The sequence below is a fragment of the Stegostoma tigrinum genome, chromosome 4 (genome assembly GCF_030684315.1).
Source record: "Stegostoma tigrinum isolate sSteTig4 chromosome 4, sSteTig4.hap1, whole genome shotgun sequence".
Taxonomy (NCBI): Eukaryota; Metazoa; Chordata; class Chondrichthyes; order Orectolobiformes; family Stegostomatidae; genus Stegostoma; species Stegostoma tigrinum.
Genome location: NC_081357.1, coordinates 49411599 through 49428104, shown reverse-complemented (window position 1 = coordinate 49428104; position 16506 = coordinate 49411599). Strand labels below are relative to the sequence as shown.

Genomic DNA, 16506 nt, shown 5'->3' with positions numbered 1-16506 from the left:
CAGCAGTGATCCTTGCGATATTCCACTTGACCAAGCCTGTCATTTTGAAAATGTCATATTTATCCTCTGCTTCCTGTCTAAAAAACAATCCTCTATCCACACTTTAATAAAACCACAAACATCATAAACCCTTGTCTTGTACATTAACTGTTCTTACTGAATGCCTTTTGGAAATCCAAGTACACTACATCCATCGGTTCCCCTTTATTTGTCCAACTAGTTACACATTCTTAAATAATTCTTGTAAATTAGTCCAATTGGACTTTGCTTTTGTAAAACCATGTTCAATTGTTATCTTCATGCTACGCTTTTCTTACTGTATTGTTAAACTTCCTGAATAATAGATTCAAACTTTCTCAATGACTGATGTCTGGCTACCTGGTGTGTAGTTCCCTGGTTTCACACTGCCTTCCCTCTTGATCAGTGACACTGTTCCAGACACACAGTATTGTACAGGCATGAAATGGAAGCAAAACACAAAAGGTGAATAAACTTGAACCATACAGAAAAGGGAAATATTTCCTTACTTGCATAACTGCATTAAAGAAGCAGGTATTTCCTAAATTGCACAAGCCTTTGACAGGAACAGCTACATTGTTGATCATATGCTTTCGTCTCTCTGTTTCATTGCTATCTGAATTTTCATCTTGAACCTTCATTAATTTTGAAATTGAACCTGTAAAAAGATTCAAACAGAGGCAATTTTTTTTCTACTGTGTTAGTAAGTATATGCATAAAGACTTTTTGATGGAAAAGTAACACATTTATGTAGTCAAAAATACTGATTATACCTAGAACTTTTTTTGTTCAAAATATTAAGGATTTACCCCACTAATCCCCTGCCTTAACATGGTTACACTTACATATGGCCATATTTTATTACTGTCTATATGCAGAATGATTTTCAGAATATACAGCAATTAATTTGCCTATCAAATTTAACATTCTACATTTGAAACTGGAACTGGAATGCAGAGTGTCATGGCAATCAAACAGAAGAAACAATAAAGTATGGATTCATTTTGACACAGGCACTTATAGAATTCTAGCTTTTCAAGCTGTGAAATCAAGAAAGTGAAGCTGTTCACTTAAGATACAAACAAATGAAGTAGCTAATCAACCTAAGCCTCTGCAACTAGCCAGTAGGTGAAGTTATAAACAACCTGGAACTTGAGCTTGTTATGGACATTTTAAACATAAACAGGTCATCAAGAAACAAAATATCTTAATTTGTTTTCATTTCTGAGCTACTTCTGTTGGAAATTTAACAAATGCATTTCAAGCAGTGAGATGTTTCAATTATAAATTACAATGATTACTTCTGTACAATCATACGTATATTCTAAACTGTGTATAAGTACGTAAGGTCTCATTAGGTTTAAGTATTCAATTGTGAACACAGTTGCACTCATCTGTGATCACAGATGACAGCTGAAAGTTTTTTTTTGCCGCCAGCGAAAGTTCTGTTGTTTTGGTCCCAGCTGCAAAAGGAAGCACTCTTTCACTAAGACTCGAAAACCACACAGATGTCTGAAATGTCCCAGCAATAAGTGCAACCAGCATGGAGACCTAGCCAATCTATTTGCCATATCACTTCAGAGTTGAGTGGGCAAGGAGTCAAGCATCATTAAATCCTAGCCAACGGGAATGCATGGACTTGGCTGGACTACTGCAGTATTTTGCAACTTCTATGATGCAAAAGTGACTAACCAATAAATCAGAACTCTTGGCAACTACATTGTTGAGTACTGATGAGCACTGCATGTCAAAAATAAAGACCATGTTAAAAATCCAAGGATTTAATAAGTTTTGGAAGCCACAGTGTAAGTGTACATAAAGTAATGACTCAATTTGGAAGTTAAGAAATAATCACATCTTTTATTGAAGAATTAACAAAAAGTTTATTTCTTGGCATGCATAATAAGATGATATGTTTTCCTTATTCATTCACAAGATGAGGGTGTCGCTAGCTAGACAGCATTTATTGCCCATCCCTAATTGCCCAGAGGGCAGTTCAGAGTCAGCCACATTGCTGTGGTTCTGGAGTCACATGTAGGCCAGACCAGGTAAGGACAGTTTCCTTCCCTCAAGGACATTCGTGAGCCAGGCGGGTTTTTCCAACAATCGACAATGGATTCAGGGTCATCATTGGATTCCTAATTCCAGATACATATTTAATTCAAATCCTTCATCTGCTGTGGCTGGATTTGAACCGGGTCTCCGGATTAACAGTCCAGAGATAATACCACTAGGCCATCGCTTCCATGAATATGATAACAATAAAGCTTTGATTGTACTCAGTGATACTGCATCACTACCTTATAGAAGTCAATGAATGCCACATCAACATACTGCCTTAATAAATTTCTTTTGCCTCCAGCAAGTTAACCAAGGTTCTCCCAAGAACTCCAAACTGACTTTCTTTATGTAATATGTTTAAACTCACCAAGGCTCCCTGAACATCACCTTCCAAACACGTAGCTGCTACTATCAAGGACAAGGGCTGTCTGACGTGCTGTGCTTTTCTAGCCTCATACCCAAGACATAGTGCTATGCTACTACATTCTTTTTAACTGATGTTAACATTTTCCAAATAATGGATGTTAAGCTAACTGACCTATAGTTTCTCGTACAGGCAAATTCTGGCATTTGTCTCATAGTGGAGGCGTTCTCTATCCTGCCGAAAATCAGGGTTATTTATCAATGTATTTGCTAAATCATTAAATCTGGATAGTCTCTATGCATTTTATGGCAATTGAAAAGCTGACTTAATTCAATTTTTGAGGATATCCCAAGTCTAACATAACTTATAACTTATGAGTATCCTAATTAAATGCAAAACGAGTGTGATGAGCAGACATGTCACATCTCAAAAGATTTGAGTTCTACCTTCCCACTTTTAAGGATTCCCCATAATCCTTTGCCATTTATTAACATTCTTGGTCTTTCATTGCCTACTACACAACATCTTATAATATCGCCATTGCTAAAGTTGCCTCCAAGTCTGATTTCAATTCTTTTCCAAATATTTATTTTTTAATTCAACTGTATAAGGCCCCTTTTGCTTACTGAAACAAATATTCTATGGATGTGCTCTCATGGTGATCAAAAGAAAGCACTACAAAGACAGCCTGAAGGCTTCACTTTTGTGTGTTGATATAGTCTTTGAGCTTTGGTAGTAGCTTGCCCAGGATACTGCACCTGATGCAACAAACAAACAGTTTGGCTTTCTTCAAACGCAAGCACATCATTGAGATACAGAGAAAACTCAGAAATAGGAAATCCCAAACCAACAGTTCATCCACAATTCCATCATCTGTGGTATCCGGTCATATTTAAAACAGAACTTCTTGGTACTGGTCAATAGTAGCAGCCACTCAGGTACTCACTGGAAACTAACTAAATACTTTGAGTGAAATACGTTGTTTTCTCTGTCTCAATGGACAACACAAAAAGATAAAGACAAATGTTCAGAAGACATCAATGCTTCAGCTGCTGTGCATCATTTTCCAACACATCTCACATGTATGAACAAAATATATGAAAGGGTTTCTACTATGCAATTCATCTTTCAACTGAAGTCTCCTATATTTCATCAAATTTTAAAATTGATTTTCCTAAACTACTTTTTCTAAAAAGCTGTTCTTCATGAAGGCTTGCTGTATTATACTTGTTCACTTTAATTTTCCACCCAGGATTCATATGAAGCTAAGAAATAGCCTACTGTTGATCTGCTTAACTGTGGCCCTGGTTGATCTCCTGCTCCTTATTTGCTTTTCAATCCACTCCACATATCCCTTGATTCTTTGGCACGAAAAATCTGTCTATTGCAGCTATTGATGCATTCACTGATGAAGTATCCACCAGGATTTTTAGATTTCTAAAACAATCACAATACTTTGGGTGAAAAAAGCATTCTCTCCATCTCAGTTTAAATGATTACCTTCTTATCCTGAGATGGGACCTCTGTTCTTCACTCTCGAGCCAGGAGCAATAACCTCTCAGTGTTGACTCTGTCAAGTCCTTTCCAAATCTTCTGTGCCTCAAAAAGATCACCTTACATTTTTCGGACTCCAGGAACCCAATTTACTCACCATCTCAGAACAGGACCACCCTTAGATAGTCGAGATAATAGGAACTGCAGATTCCACCCTTAGATACTACTTTCTTTAAATGATTTTATCTTTTACTCATCTGAACCTCAATGCTGCCTTGCTCTAATGGCTTCGGTATTAGACATTGATTCACTGGGAAACCTACGCACTTAACAAAATTATTCATGAAACTTACATGTGGGATCTACACATAAAGTCAGCAAATTTTATTTTGACATGTAATTTTTATTGGCATTCGGCACCCAGAATGATGGAAAAGTTAACACCAATACCAATGTACTCTCTGTACATTTGGACAGATGTGAAGTGACTTCAATAAATGTGGAACAAACATGTACAGCTAATTGGTCTGTTCCTTGTCCTAGGCCAAGGCAAGTTTCTACAAAAAGGACTTGATAAACTCTTGTTGAGAAAGATGACATTACCCCTGTTGGAAACTAATGTAAAATTTGAAAAAGTAGGCTGGATGCACCACTGGTGTTTTCTTCCACATCAAAATGCTGAACTGTTTTATTAATCATGTACTATGCAAATCTGTTATGTGGCTATGGGGAATAATGACCTATTTTTCCTTTTTTATAAACTGACCCCATTCATATCATTGGAACAACCCTTCTGTGTCTGAAATAGTGAATGGTTTAGCTACTTTTAATTTTCTTAATAAAACTGATAGCAAATAATTAAATCTAAAAGATAATTAATTAGAAAGATGTAGTTTCAGAATCGATGCGTGATTTCACTCCAACAAAAACAGAAATTGCCGGAAAAGCTCAGCAAGTCTGGCAGAATGTGAAGAAAAATCAGAGTTTAAGTTTTGTCTCTAGTGGCCTTCCCTCAGAAAGGACCCGAAATGTTAATTCTGATTTTTTTTCACGGATACTGCCAGACCTGCTGAGCTTTCAGGACAACTTCTGTTTCTGTTAACTGATTTACAGGATCCTCAGTTCTTTCAGTTTTTATTTAGTGATTTCACTGCTGTTGGTTTGGAAGATCAATTTGCTGCTAAACAGTGTTCTATGTTAGTTATCAGTATACATTCTATATTCTGTAGTACAGTTTTTTTCATAGTCAGCTTGTTCTCAAAACTATTTTAATTAGCTTGAATTTAAAATAAACAGATGTCTTGTGAATATCATTTGACAATTGTGTATTGTGAATGAATTTGTTCCTCTTCTGTTTTAATAAAAACAAAACTCTAAGGGATGACTGAGGACTATGATACTTGTGTTAAGATTCCATTTAGCTATGAAGTGGAATATACTTATTGTGTCTGCCCTGCAGATATGGTCCAAAGCGCCAGTGCAATCCATATTTGGTGGCTGAGCAAGAAGAACCAGGTGGTGCTGTAAAGCTTAGGACAGTGAAGCGTAGCCAAATTCAGGCCTGACATTTGCCATTCTGTATTGCTGCAGGGAAGAGAAAAATCTGCTTTTCCATATGTTACTAGTTTATTTTTTGCCTGCAGTTTTGTCCAGATGGCACTGTGAACATTGTTTACTTTAAGATGCTGTCCCAGATGTGGGTTTCATCCATGAACATTTTGTAGTTGTCTGCCTCTTTCTAAGAATGTTCCAGAGTAATGGTAACACTTTCTTTCATATTATCTTTTTGACATCTAGCAAACGAATTTTGCAGAGCTACGTATTGCTTCCCAGGAGGAAGTTTAAAAATACACAATGCATTGAATATTTTTGAGCTTTAATTCTAATTACCCATTACTTAGCAATTAAAATTCCGAAAATACTAAACTTATTCAGTTTAGGTAATTGCTTGGGATAATTTTTAACAAAGTGGCAAGCTTGCGCTGGAATGATTCCACTCAAACAAAAACAAACCTCTTCCAAGTGATATTGCAGCAATATGAACAGTTAACCCTCTGGTCGTGGTTATTTCTACCGGTATGACACCAGTATTATGGTGGTGTAAATGTAGGCCTGATCTGATAATCTACCTCCCTTGCATAACTCCAGGCAATAAAAGATACTTGTATGAGAGGTGAAGTCAATTCACATCTGTGCAATTAATTTTCCAAATGTACGGAGAGTACATCGGTATTGGTGTTAACTTTTCCAGTCATTCTAGGTACTGAACACCAGTAAAAATTAGATGTCAGAATAAAATATGCTGGTTTTATGTGGAGACCCCACATTTAAGTTTCATGAATAATTTTGTTAAGTGCCTAGGTTTCTCATTGAATCAATGTCTAATTCCAAAGCTATTAGAGCAAGGCAGCATGGAGGTTCAAATGAGCTGACCTGTGACTGAATTCTAATTATCCACCTCTCATTTAACAACTGGACTAATAGTAACTGCCATTGGCAGAAGAATGTTTCACAATTTTACCAATCAGTGTGTAGAAATGCTTCTGAATTTCACTCTCGAAAGGTCCAGATTTAATTGTTAGAATAGGTCTCCTAGAACCAAACTCCTAAGCAAATTTCTATCTGAGTTATTTGTTCCTTTTAATATCTTGAAAGCTTTGATCAAATCACCAGTTGAAGTTCTAAATACTAATTATCTTTCTGGTAAATCTACACTGGATTCTCCATAGATGACCTCTAAAATTGCTCATAACACTTCAAATTTGTGCTTACCATGATTTTATACAAAGTGTTTCCACCCTCTTGTATTCCAGTCCATAAGATATAAAAGCATGCATTCCATTAATCTTTTGAATATTTTCTGTTTCTGTGCACAATATTTCAATGGTTGATGCGCTTGGACCCACAAGTCTCCCAGGACCTATACCACTTTTGCTTTTTATCATTTAGAAAGTGCTCTGCTGCTGTATCTTTTCCGAACAAGTGGATGCCCTCACATTTGTCTATACTGAAATCAACCCGTCACAGTCAGGCTCATTCACTTTTCTATCACATCACATTTCATTTTTGGACTTCTTCTATACTGCTTACAATACTACTAATTTCTGCAAGGCAGCAAATTTCGATAGTCGATCATTTTAGCCATTAAATAAATAAATATAGCCAAAATGTGAGGCCATAAAACAGATCCTTGTTAGTCACAACGAGTCACATCTTGTCTTTAAACATAAATGCTCATTATCCCAACTCTCTGCCACTCAGCCAATTTCCTAGATAGTAGGAACTGCAGATGTTGGAGAGTCTGAGATAACAAGGTGTAGAGCTGGATGAACACAGCAGGCCAAGCAGCAGAGGAGCAGGAAAGCTTGACACTTCGGCCTAGACCCTTTTTCAGAAATGGGGAATCTGAAATAAATAGGGAGAGAGGGGAGGAGGATAGAAGATGGATAAAGGAGAAGATAGGTGGAGAGCAGACAGAGTGGTCAAGGAGGCAGGGATGGAGCCAGTAAAGGTGAGTGTAGGCGGGGAGGAGATAGTTCAGTCCAGGGAGGACGGACAAGTCAAGGGGGCGGGATGAGGTTACTAGGCAGGAGATGGGGGTGGAGCTTGAGGTAGGAGGAAGGACAGGTTAGGGAGGCAGGGACAAGCTGGGCTAGTTTTAGGATGCGGTAGGGGGAGGGGAGCTTTTGAAGCTTGTGAAGTCCACATTGATACCATTGGGCCACAGGATTCCCAACCGGAATATGAGTTGCTGTTCCTGCAACCTTCGGGTAGCATCGTTATGGCACTGCTGGAGGTCCAGGATGGACATGTCGTCTGTGGAATCGGGTTGGGGGTTGGGTAGAGACGGTTTAAAATAGTTCACGACTGGAAGGTGCAGTTGTTTAGTGTGAACCGAGCATAGGCTTTCCTGCTCCTGTGACACTGCTTGACCTGCTGTGTTTATCCAGCTCTACACTTTGTTATCTCAGCCAATTTCCTAACCAGGTTAACAATTTACTTTCAATTTACTGAGCTTCAACATTAGCTAAACTTCTTTTCAAAATGGACATGTCCAAACGTCATCTGTAAATACATATAAATTACATTCATAAGAAATGCACTATTTTAGTAACCACTTCAAAAACCTGTGGTAGATTTGTCAGTCCTGAACTACCCTTTACAAATCCACGCTGGTTCTCTCTGATTTGAAGCTTTCAAGGTGTTCTACCACTTTATACTTAATTGTAGACTGTAGTAATTTCATGATAAATTGTAGTTTAATTAGTCTGTAATCTCCTGGTTTGTTTCTGTCTCCTTTATTAAACAAAGGTGTGACAAACACAATTTTCTAATCTAAAGGACATGTTTCTGACTTGACAGCATTCTAGAAGATTATAATTAGGTCATTTGTAATGTTCTTACTGACTTCTTTTAAAACATTGCATAAAAATCGTGTGGTACTGGGACCACATGTTACATTATCATCCTTGAAATCCATTTTTTTTTCATTATTTGCATTAATTTTGGTGCCCCTGTTCCTGATTCCCTGTCCTTTCTTCCAATAGTGATGTCACTATTCCTTGAATCGAAGCTCTCTTCTTCACACCATTTCTCAGTTGTGTTCATCTCCTGAATTTGTTCAGCCTGACACCAATTTCCTTGTCTTCCAGCTTTTCTCCATTTTGTTGATTCTAAAATTGACCACGAGGGCTGCTCTCATCCACTATTCATTTTAGTCAGTGGAACTCTTGCTCTTGCGATCTTACCCCATAATTATTGAATTACCATATTATAATTTCTTTCCTCACACCACAACATCTCATTGGCCCAACCTCCATTTGGATTGCTTCCTTCTCCAAGATGCTTTGGTCCATACATCTTGAGTGTTCTAAAAACAGTCTTTATTCTTATAGACAAGGACATTGTTCCAGTCATTTTTACGTCACTTTTAAAATAATGTTAACGTTAAAAAAAATCATTATTTTCTATCTAACCTGGGTTCCCTTTGGCGTTGCACATATTAGTCAAACAGCCAATTGTGACCTTGCATCTTTCTATGAGGTGTACACAGTTTTAAGCAAACTACTCAGATATTTATGTCCCTCCCTTACACGTCAGTGTAATCCAAACTTAAATTTCATGTCAATAATTCTTAAAAGATGATGACATGGCGAAGTTTACTACAGATAACTTGGAACTGCATTACATAGTGGCCCATGATAGGGAGACACTTGGGGGCCTAGAGTGATCTTGGGTTCAGTGCCATAAACAGAGCTCTTGTGGTTATCCAGAATAAGCAGCCAGGCCTTCAGATCTGAAAGCCTGGGTCAATAACATACCAGAATTGTCGCTTCTATTTTTTAAGCCTGTCTCTCAGGTTCCCGTTTGACAATCTCACCTGCTGTCTGCAACTGTCATGTTTCTTTAAAAATGGTTGGTTGCTGAGACAGGAAACGGCTTGCGGATTAGTGATTGAAGGAGCAACAAGTATGGGGAAAAATAGAGTTCCTTCTCCTATCACTGATCTGGCTTCTGCCGCTTGTGCACTGACCACTGACATTCTAAGTGTTTTTGATAATTTTAAGAGGTGGACAGGATGATCACATCAGTTGTAGAATGTTCCAAAGTACTACTCTGCGTGCAGTGAAACTCCACGCCACACTATGCAGTGGTCCCTCATGAATCAAACTTTACATGCTTAGTGGTAACGAGAGGATGAGATATTAGCTAGAATTGAGGCCTAACTGTAACTCTGATGGATTTTTTTAGCCTGTCAAGGAGACACAAATAAAATTAGTTTAAATAGTTTGGACTCAGTTTTTAGTGGGAACTTCCATAACACAGCCTCACGTAATGTGATATTACAATCTGTAAACTTGGTAATGATCTGTGAAATAACACGGTGTGTGGGGCAATATGTGGTCCACTGATAGGTTAGGTCTAAGGATGCTTTTCTGAAGATGGTGTTAGAGGACACGGCCGTAGTAGTTTTGACCTGCATCTGTGACAGTAATACTGGTGAGGAGAACCTGATGCTGACTGTATGTTTCAGAGCTAGAAAATCCTTCATTCTGCACAGCTTTCTATTTTTTGATGTGATGTATTGAGCTACTGGTAAGGGAGCTAATTTCTTTTAAAAAAAAAAGAAAAATCTGCACCTGGCCTCTACGCCTTTTCTAGCTGAGCAGGGTTGGTGAAAGTTTCTATCCAATAATGGGAAACCTATCCTACTAGGATTATTATCATGATCATTTGCTTCATCTGAAGGTTGTGAGAAACTGTAGCTGTGGAAGGAAATAAAATTCATTTCAGAAACTGCACTACAACATCGGTTGGCAATGCATTTCATTTCAGGTGGTATGTGTTTATATCGAAGGTGTAAAATATCACCATAAGCATTTTCTTCTGGCAGAGCAGTGGAGTCCCTGCACCTGGACTGAATGTTTTGGGTTCAACTCCTATGTGTTCTAGTGGTGTGGCAACATCTCTGAGCAGGTTGATTAGTAGAATAGGTAAAATAAAGTCTCGCCATGGGTGCTTATCATAGATTGGTAGTGTCACTCTCTTTGACCAGGAGGTCCAAGTTCAATTCTCACCCATCGCAGAGGAGTACTACACACCTGACCAAATTGATTGAACCTGGGTTCAAATGTCACATGCCAAAAACATGTATTTGAACAGGTTGAATTATAAACAAACATTCTAAACTTGCACCACTGGAGAATTGGTGAAAAGTACCATGTGTGATTTGTTGGTGGAAAGAAAAATGCTCACTTGTCTAACACCGCACTTCTGGGTATGAAAAATATATCTTGACCACATAACTAACCTGTTTCAATACTGTCTCTGTAAGAGGGTAAACACCATGGACTTAATTGGAATTAAAATCATGAAATCATAGTCAATTTTCCTAAAAACATCTGGTTTTCCAAAGTCTTTTAGGGAAGGAAATTGCCATTCTTATCTGGTCTGTATTATGTGTAATGTCAGAACCCAGGAATGTAGTTGACACTTTAATGGCCCCTGAAGTTGCCTAATAAGTCATTCAGTTCAAGAGCCATTTAAGATATGCAACTAATGCTGAGTATAAACAAAACAGAAGTGAAATAATATTCAGTGCCCTTGAAACCTGATGTAATTTAACTCCAGGAAATTGTACAAAAATAGCTTAATCTGGTTCATTAATTCCAGCCCCACTGCTTCCATCCAGCGGAGGATGAGCTGTCTGCTGTTATGATCTGCTGGCTACATGCACTGTGATGCATTTGGTGCTCTGTGCAGAACAGGTAAATAAGGCAGTCACCAAAATCAATGTTTTACCTGCACAATATCATATTAATAGGACATATTCACATCAAGATTAATAATGTTGTATAATGCTGTTAATTTAAAATTAAAGTTTAAAAACAATTACAATGGGATTATACTGCAACTGCTCTTAATAGCGATGACGGATGTTCCACATACATTTGATGATAGTTGTAACTAGTTGTCAATGATGGGAGTTGTGATCTTACAAAGATCTTTCTGGGATTGTTTGATGAATTGCTTGGTGAGCATTAAAAGGGGAGAAATCAATACGCACTGAGGTGGAGGGGCTCCTGAAACAGGAGCATCATCTCAAGCCATAATTTGCCTCCCTGACTCTGCAAAACGCTACATTTTGCTGCATTTTAGTCTCTCTGTTGCGCTAAATATTCTGTTCCATAATTCATTATTTTAATAAAAATATTGTCTACATTTCCTATTTTCTTTTGATAATTTCTAAATTGTTCTCTAGTCCATTACATAAATATGGGCTTCAATTCTGCACATTTCCTGAATCTGCTTTTTCTAAGGCTGAGAATTTGTCAACATAACTAAATTCTCTAAGTTCAGAAAGCTGCCACTTTACCCCGCTCTGGACTCTCTCCAAAATTCCTCTAAATAGGACAAAATAGTACCTAGGACTTGTTGACACTGCTGCTGGAGCACTAATACAATCTTAAGATTAAGCTTTTAGACTCATTGGTCATAGGAGGTTGTTGATTTGCTCGCCAAGGTGGTTTGTTTTCATTCAGAGGTTCCATCACCATGCTAGGTAACACCATCAGTGAGGCCTCCAATGAAGCAATGTTGTTCTACTCCGCTTGGAATTTATACTGTTTGGCCCATTATGGTGAGTAGTGTCATTCCCTGTTTGCTCCATATGGGTTTGTATATGGGGTCTAAATCTATAATGTTTGTTCATTGCATTATTGATTGTGAAACATATCTCTGGGTAATCCCGTGCGTATCTATGTTTGGCTTGGGCTACTGTGGTTACGTTGTCCCAGTTAAACTGATAACCTTCGTTGTCCAAGTCTATTTTTTCTCTGTGGTTATAGTTCAGTCCGCATAGTAGGACGTCCTTCTCAGTTTGAGAGAGTCATCTGCGGGATAGGTTTCTAATCCACTTGTTCAGTTTGTTGTTGTCCTTGTCTTTGTGGAGGATTAGTTTGGTAAGTTTCTCCTGTAGCTTGTGTCTCTTCTTAGTTTTGGTCCTGTGTTGTTCGAAGGTGATGGCTTTTTCTAGGGTCGCAGTCCATTGCTGGTCCATAGTGTTTAGGTACTATGATTTCTGGCACGAACACAGGACCAAAACTAAGAAGAGGCACAAGCTACAGGAGAAACTTACCAAACTGATCCTCCACAAAGACAAGGGCAACAACAAACTGGACACATGGATAAGGAACCAACCCAGCAGACGACTCACAGAAAGTGAGAAGGCTGTCCTATTACGCGTACTGAACTATAACCACAGAGGAAAAAATACACTCAGACAATGAAAGCCATCAGTTTAACTGGGACAATGTAACCAGAGTAGCCCAAGCCAAATGTAGACATGCATGAAAATTCCTAGAGGCATGGTTTGCAACCAATAATGCAATCAACAAACACAGAATTGGACCCCACATACAAACCAGTCAAGAACAAAACCAGAAATGACACTACTCACCATAACAGGCCAGGCAGTGTAAACTCTAAGCAGAATAGAACAACATCGGTTCATCGGAGGCCTGAGTGATGATGTTACCCAGCATGGTGACGAAACGTCTGAATGAAAACAAGACAGCTCTGTGAGCAAGTCAACAACCCCACCCACCAAGTTACAAATCTTCGCTAAAACCTTATTGGTCACATGTTTTGTTATACATCCTCATGCTTGACTTGCATAATTCATTATTCGTTTTCATCAGCAAACACCAGACACAGGTTTTAACAATTTTTCAGGTAAAGTTACTCAAAGTGAAAACTACAGTGGCAAACATAAGTAGAATTAGAAGTTAGAGGATTTTCCATGTCCTTTGATAGATTGGTTTTCAAATATTTGTCTACAAAGAGGCAGCCTAACTGCTAACTATGAATCCTACAACAAATGAGCATTACCATAAAAAAGTGCCACCTTAAAATCTTTGAGCCTAGATATCAAAACTATCATATTTAAATACTCATTTCTCATCATTCTCAGTTTTCTATGGTAATAGAAAGTCTTGCTTCACTACAGATTACCTAGCAAGTCTACTAGAATGCCGACCACCATGATGAGTCATTTAATTTTTAGTAAAAATATGCGAAATAAATATTGGATTGAGTGCTCACTACACACCTACCAATTCTCCTCCCCTCTGAAGATTTAAAAAAAAAGCAGGCAACCAATCCACAATCATTCATTTTAAAGTAGTGCCAAAAATTTAAATTATTCCATGATTTTAAAAAAATATATTGCACCCTAGCCTATTGGTGATTTCTTGAATTATCACGTGCTAAATTTATGATTTACTCAGAAAATATATTGTTTCAAATCCAATCTTCCATGTGAAAACACAGTACAAAAGTATAATGGTTTATGGAAGCTCATCACAAGGTGTTCATCCAAGATGTCTTTAATCCAGTTTTCTCTTTAATAGATCATCAGGAGTGATTAAAACTTTAAACAAGCTGAGAAACAATGAAATCTTATGACAAATTCCCAGTTTTTTCTATTCTTAAATTCAACAATCTCTCTGCTACTAATTGACTTTTAATTGGTTGAATTTTTGAACTCACTGAAGCAGTTTTACTGTTCCCTCTCAACCTTCAAGTGAAAAGTAGTTTAGGGCTGATTCCTGTGGCAGTTGCTTGTACAGTTGGCATGAGCCTTACACTAAATCCAAACTTCAAACTTAAATTCTGCTGATGTTTGCCAACTGTATGACCAACTTCAATAGTACCTAGTAAATTTCCTTGCCTGTCAGCTGTGCGATGAGAAGCATGTTATTAGCAATTTAGGACATGCTGATTAACATTGCCGATAGGAAATGCCAACCTGGAATTACATGAATAGCGACCATTCATTGTTTCAAGCACTCATGATCCATTGTCAAATCACTTGTCTGTCAATAATAAATAGTTTGAAATATAAAAATGACAACTAATTCTAAGGTCCCGCAGTCAAAAGATTATTGGGGAGGCTCGAGTAGCATATTTAAGGAAATGAATAATATAGAAATACAAAATAATACATTATAAGAACTTGAGTGGTACAAGATGACAGCTCTTCAACATCTTCTCAAGGGCAATTTGGGATGGATACGAATGCTATGGCATATAGATATTAGCCAGCAATACTGACATCCCAAACAAAAACAAACAAAAGTAACCTAGCTAATACGGATTTACATATATCAACGACATCTGGTATGTCACAATTCAAAACTGGGTATTCAGTTCAACCAGTTCTTCTGGCAACATAATCAGATTGTTCTTATTTTTTGCTTGCATGAGTTTTCCATTTTAAAATAAGTACTTTAGGTTATGCATATTGTTCTAGAGATCCATAGATTCTTTTTTAAATTACGATGCAGTTGTGCTAAAGGGTCAGCAAAGCAGATTAACTCTACTGTCTACATGTCCTTTTGGCGATAACATTCCAACACTACTTACCACAGTTGTTCTATGTTTCAGATAAAAAGACAATACTCTGAGCAAATCTGACCCACAGTAAAGGCCACACTTGTAGCATTTATGAGGGAGATTTAAAACAAAACTTTATTTTAAAAAAAAAACTTTTGTTTCCAACAAGTATATCACCAAACCATTGATAACGCAACAATACCACAGGCCATTGGAAATCATTCTGAAAGCAATAGGTCTCTACTTTTACAGTGTATTCCTCAGTTGTTGAACTCCTAAATTAATACTGCATTCAATGAACAAATGAAAGTTTACATGGTTAAATGATCAAGACAAGAAATAACATACTTCCTCTATTTAACTTATTCATTTTACCTTTAAGAAACCTTTGGACACCTTGAATCAAAGGCATTTCTTACTAATCGTGCAAAGGTACCAGTGAAATCAAATTGCATGTCGACAAGCTCATACACATTGCTCTGGAAGCATGCTGATACAATAAACAACTAAGTCAACCTCAGTTATCTGAAGCACCTAATATTATTAACTTGCAGCAATACCGAAATCTATTCTTGAAAAAACAAAATACTCCTCTTAAGAGCATCTCAAGCATCTTTGACAAAACATCAGTCACACTTTATTGAAAATTGTGCTCCCACAAAAAACAGCACTTCTCTCACCAGTATGTAATAATTGGAAAACAGCAATCACTCAGTTGCACAATATGGAGCTTATGTGCCTATGTTCAACATTATCATACAAAAACAAATTTCAATTTGCAATCAGGAGGTTCAACATTAAAATCATCAATTTTTTGTTAGGCACATTTCATTTAAGAAACATTTGAAAGAGACACTACTGTTACCTGCCTTAAAAATTAAATCAATTATGGCATAATAATGAAAATCCCACAAGTATACATGAGGCAAAGTTTTGTTAAAGGGCAGCCGTTCATGTTCATCTGACTACAGTGCCTCAAACCTTAAAATTCAACTGCTGCCATCCACACCCAGTTCCAGTTATTTAATGCTGGTGTTTTCTTTTCAGATAAAATACTGAACAACAGACCTATAATAGAAGCTACTTTCAGAAAATGATGCTAACCATATACTTGACAAATGATAAAAGAGCTCCCTTTTTCATGAAAGGGAAAGGTACAACGTAAAACTATTTGAAAGATAATTATCAAAGCAAGCTTTTAAGAATCTTTTTCATCCAAGTTCATGAGTGTTTACGCAAATTTTGAATTCAACATCACTAAACCTTCTACAATTAAAGGGCTCCAGAAATAGGTTTGAAGATCATTTACAATTATTAACATCAAATGATGAAGCATTTCTTTGTAACACTAATGATTTAATACAATGCATAAATATGTTAAGCACAAAACATATGTGTGCGCCACATGGCCAGTAGTACACCTATTTTGGTAGCAAATGATTTTATGAACTGCAAAGTGCAAAGCTACCGCTGGCCTGCTATCCTACTTAAGAGTACAACATTCTGGGTGGCACATCTTGAAAATAAAAGCCCTTGGCCTCATCTTTTACGTGGCTAATGAGGTCGCTTTGTTCTCTGACAATCTGACACAGTTCTCTAAATGAAGCTAGGCTAGTTACAGTGAGCTGTAGAATTGGCAATGTGTTGTTAGCAGCTGTTTACATTCTTTTGGG

At 37.4% G+C, this 16506-nt stretch overlaps 1 protein-coding gene across 9 annotated transcripts in view; it reads right to left on the bottom strand.

The window, feature by feature from the left end:
- Window positions 1-16506, bottom strand: part of usp45 (ubiquitin specific peptidase 45) — a 127746-nt gene that overhangs the window by 83883 nt on the left and 27357 nt on the right. For all 9 annotated transcript variants that reach the window (XM_048530851.2, XM_048530850.2, XM_048530844.2 and 6 more), the window contains one exon: window positions 528-676. In XM_048530851.2, the coding sequence (XP_048386808.1) occupies window positions 528-676 (149 nt within the window). The remainder of the gene's footprint in view (window positions 1-527; window positions 677-16506) is intronic.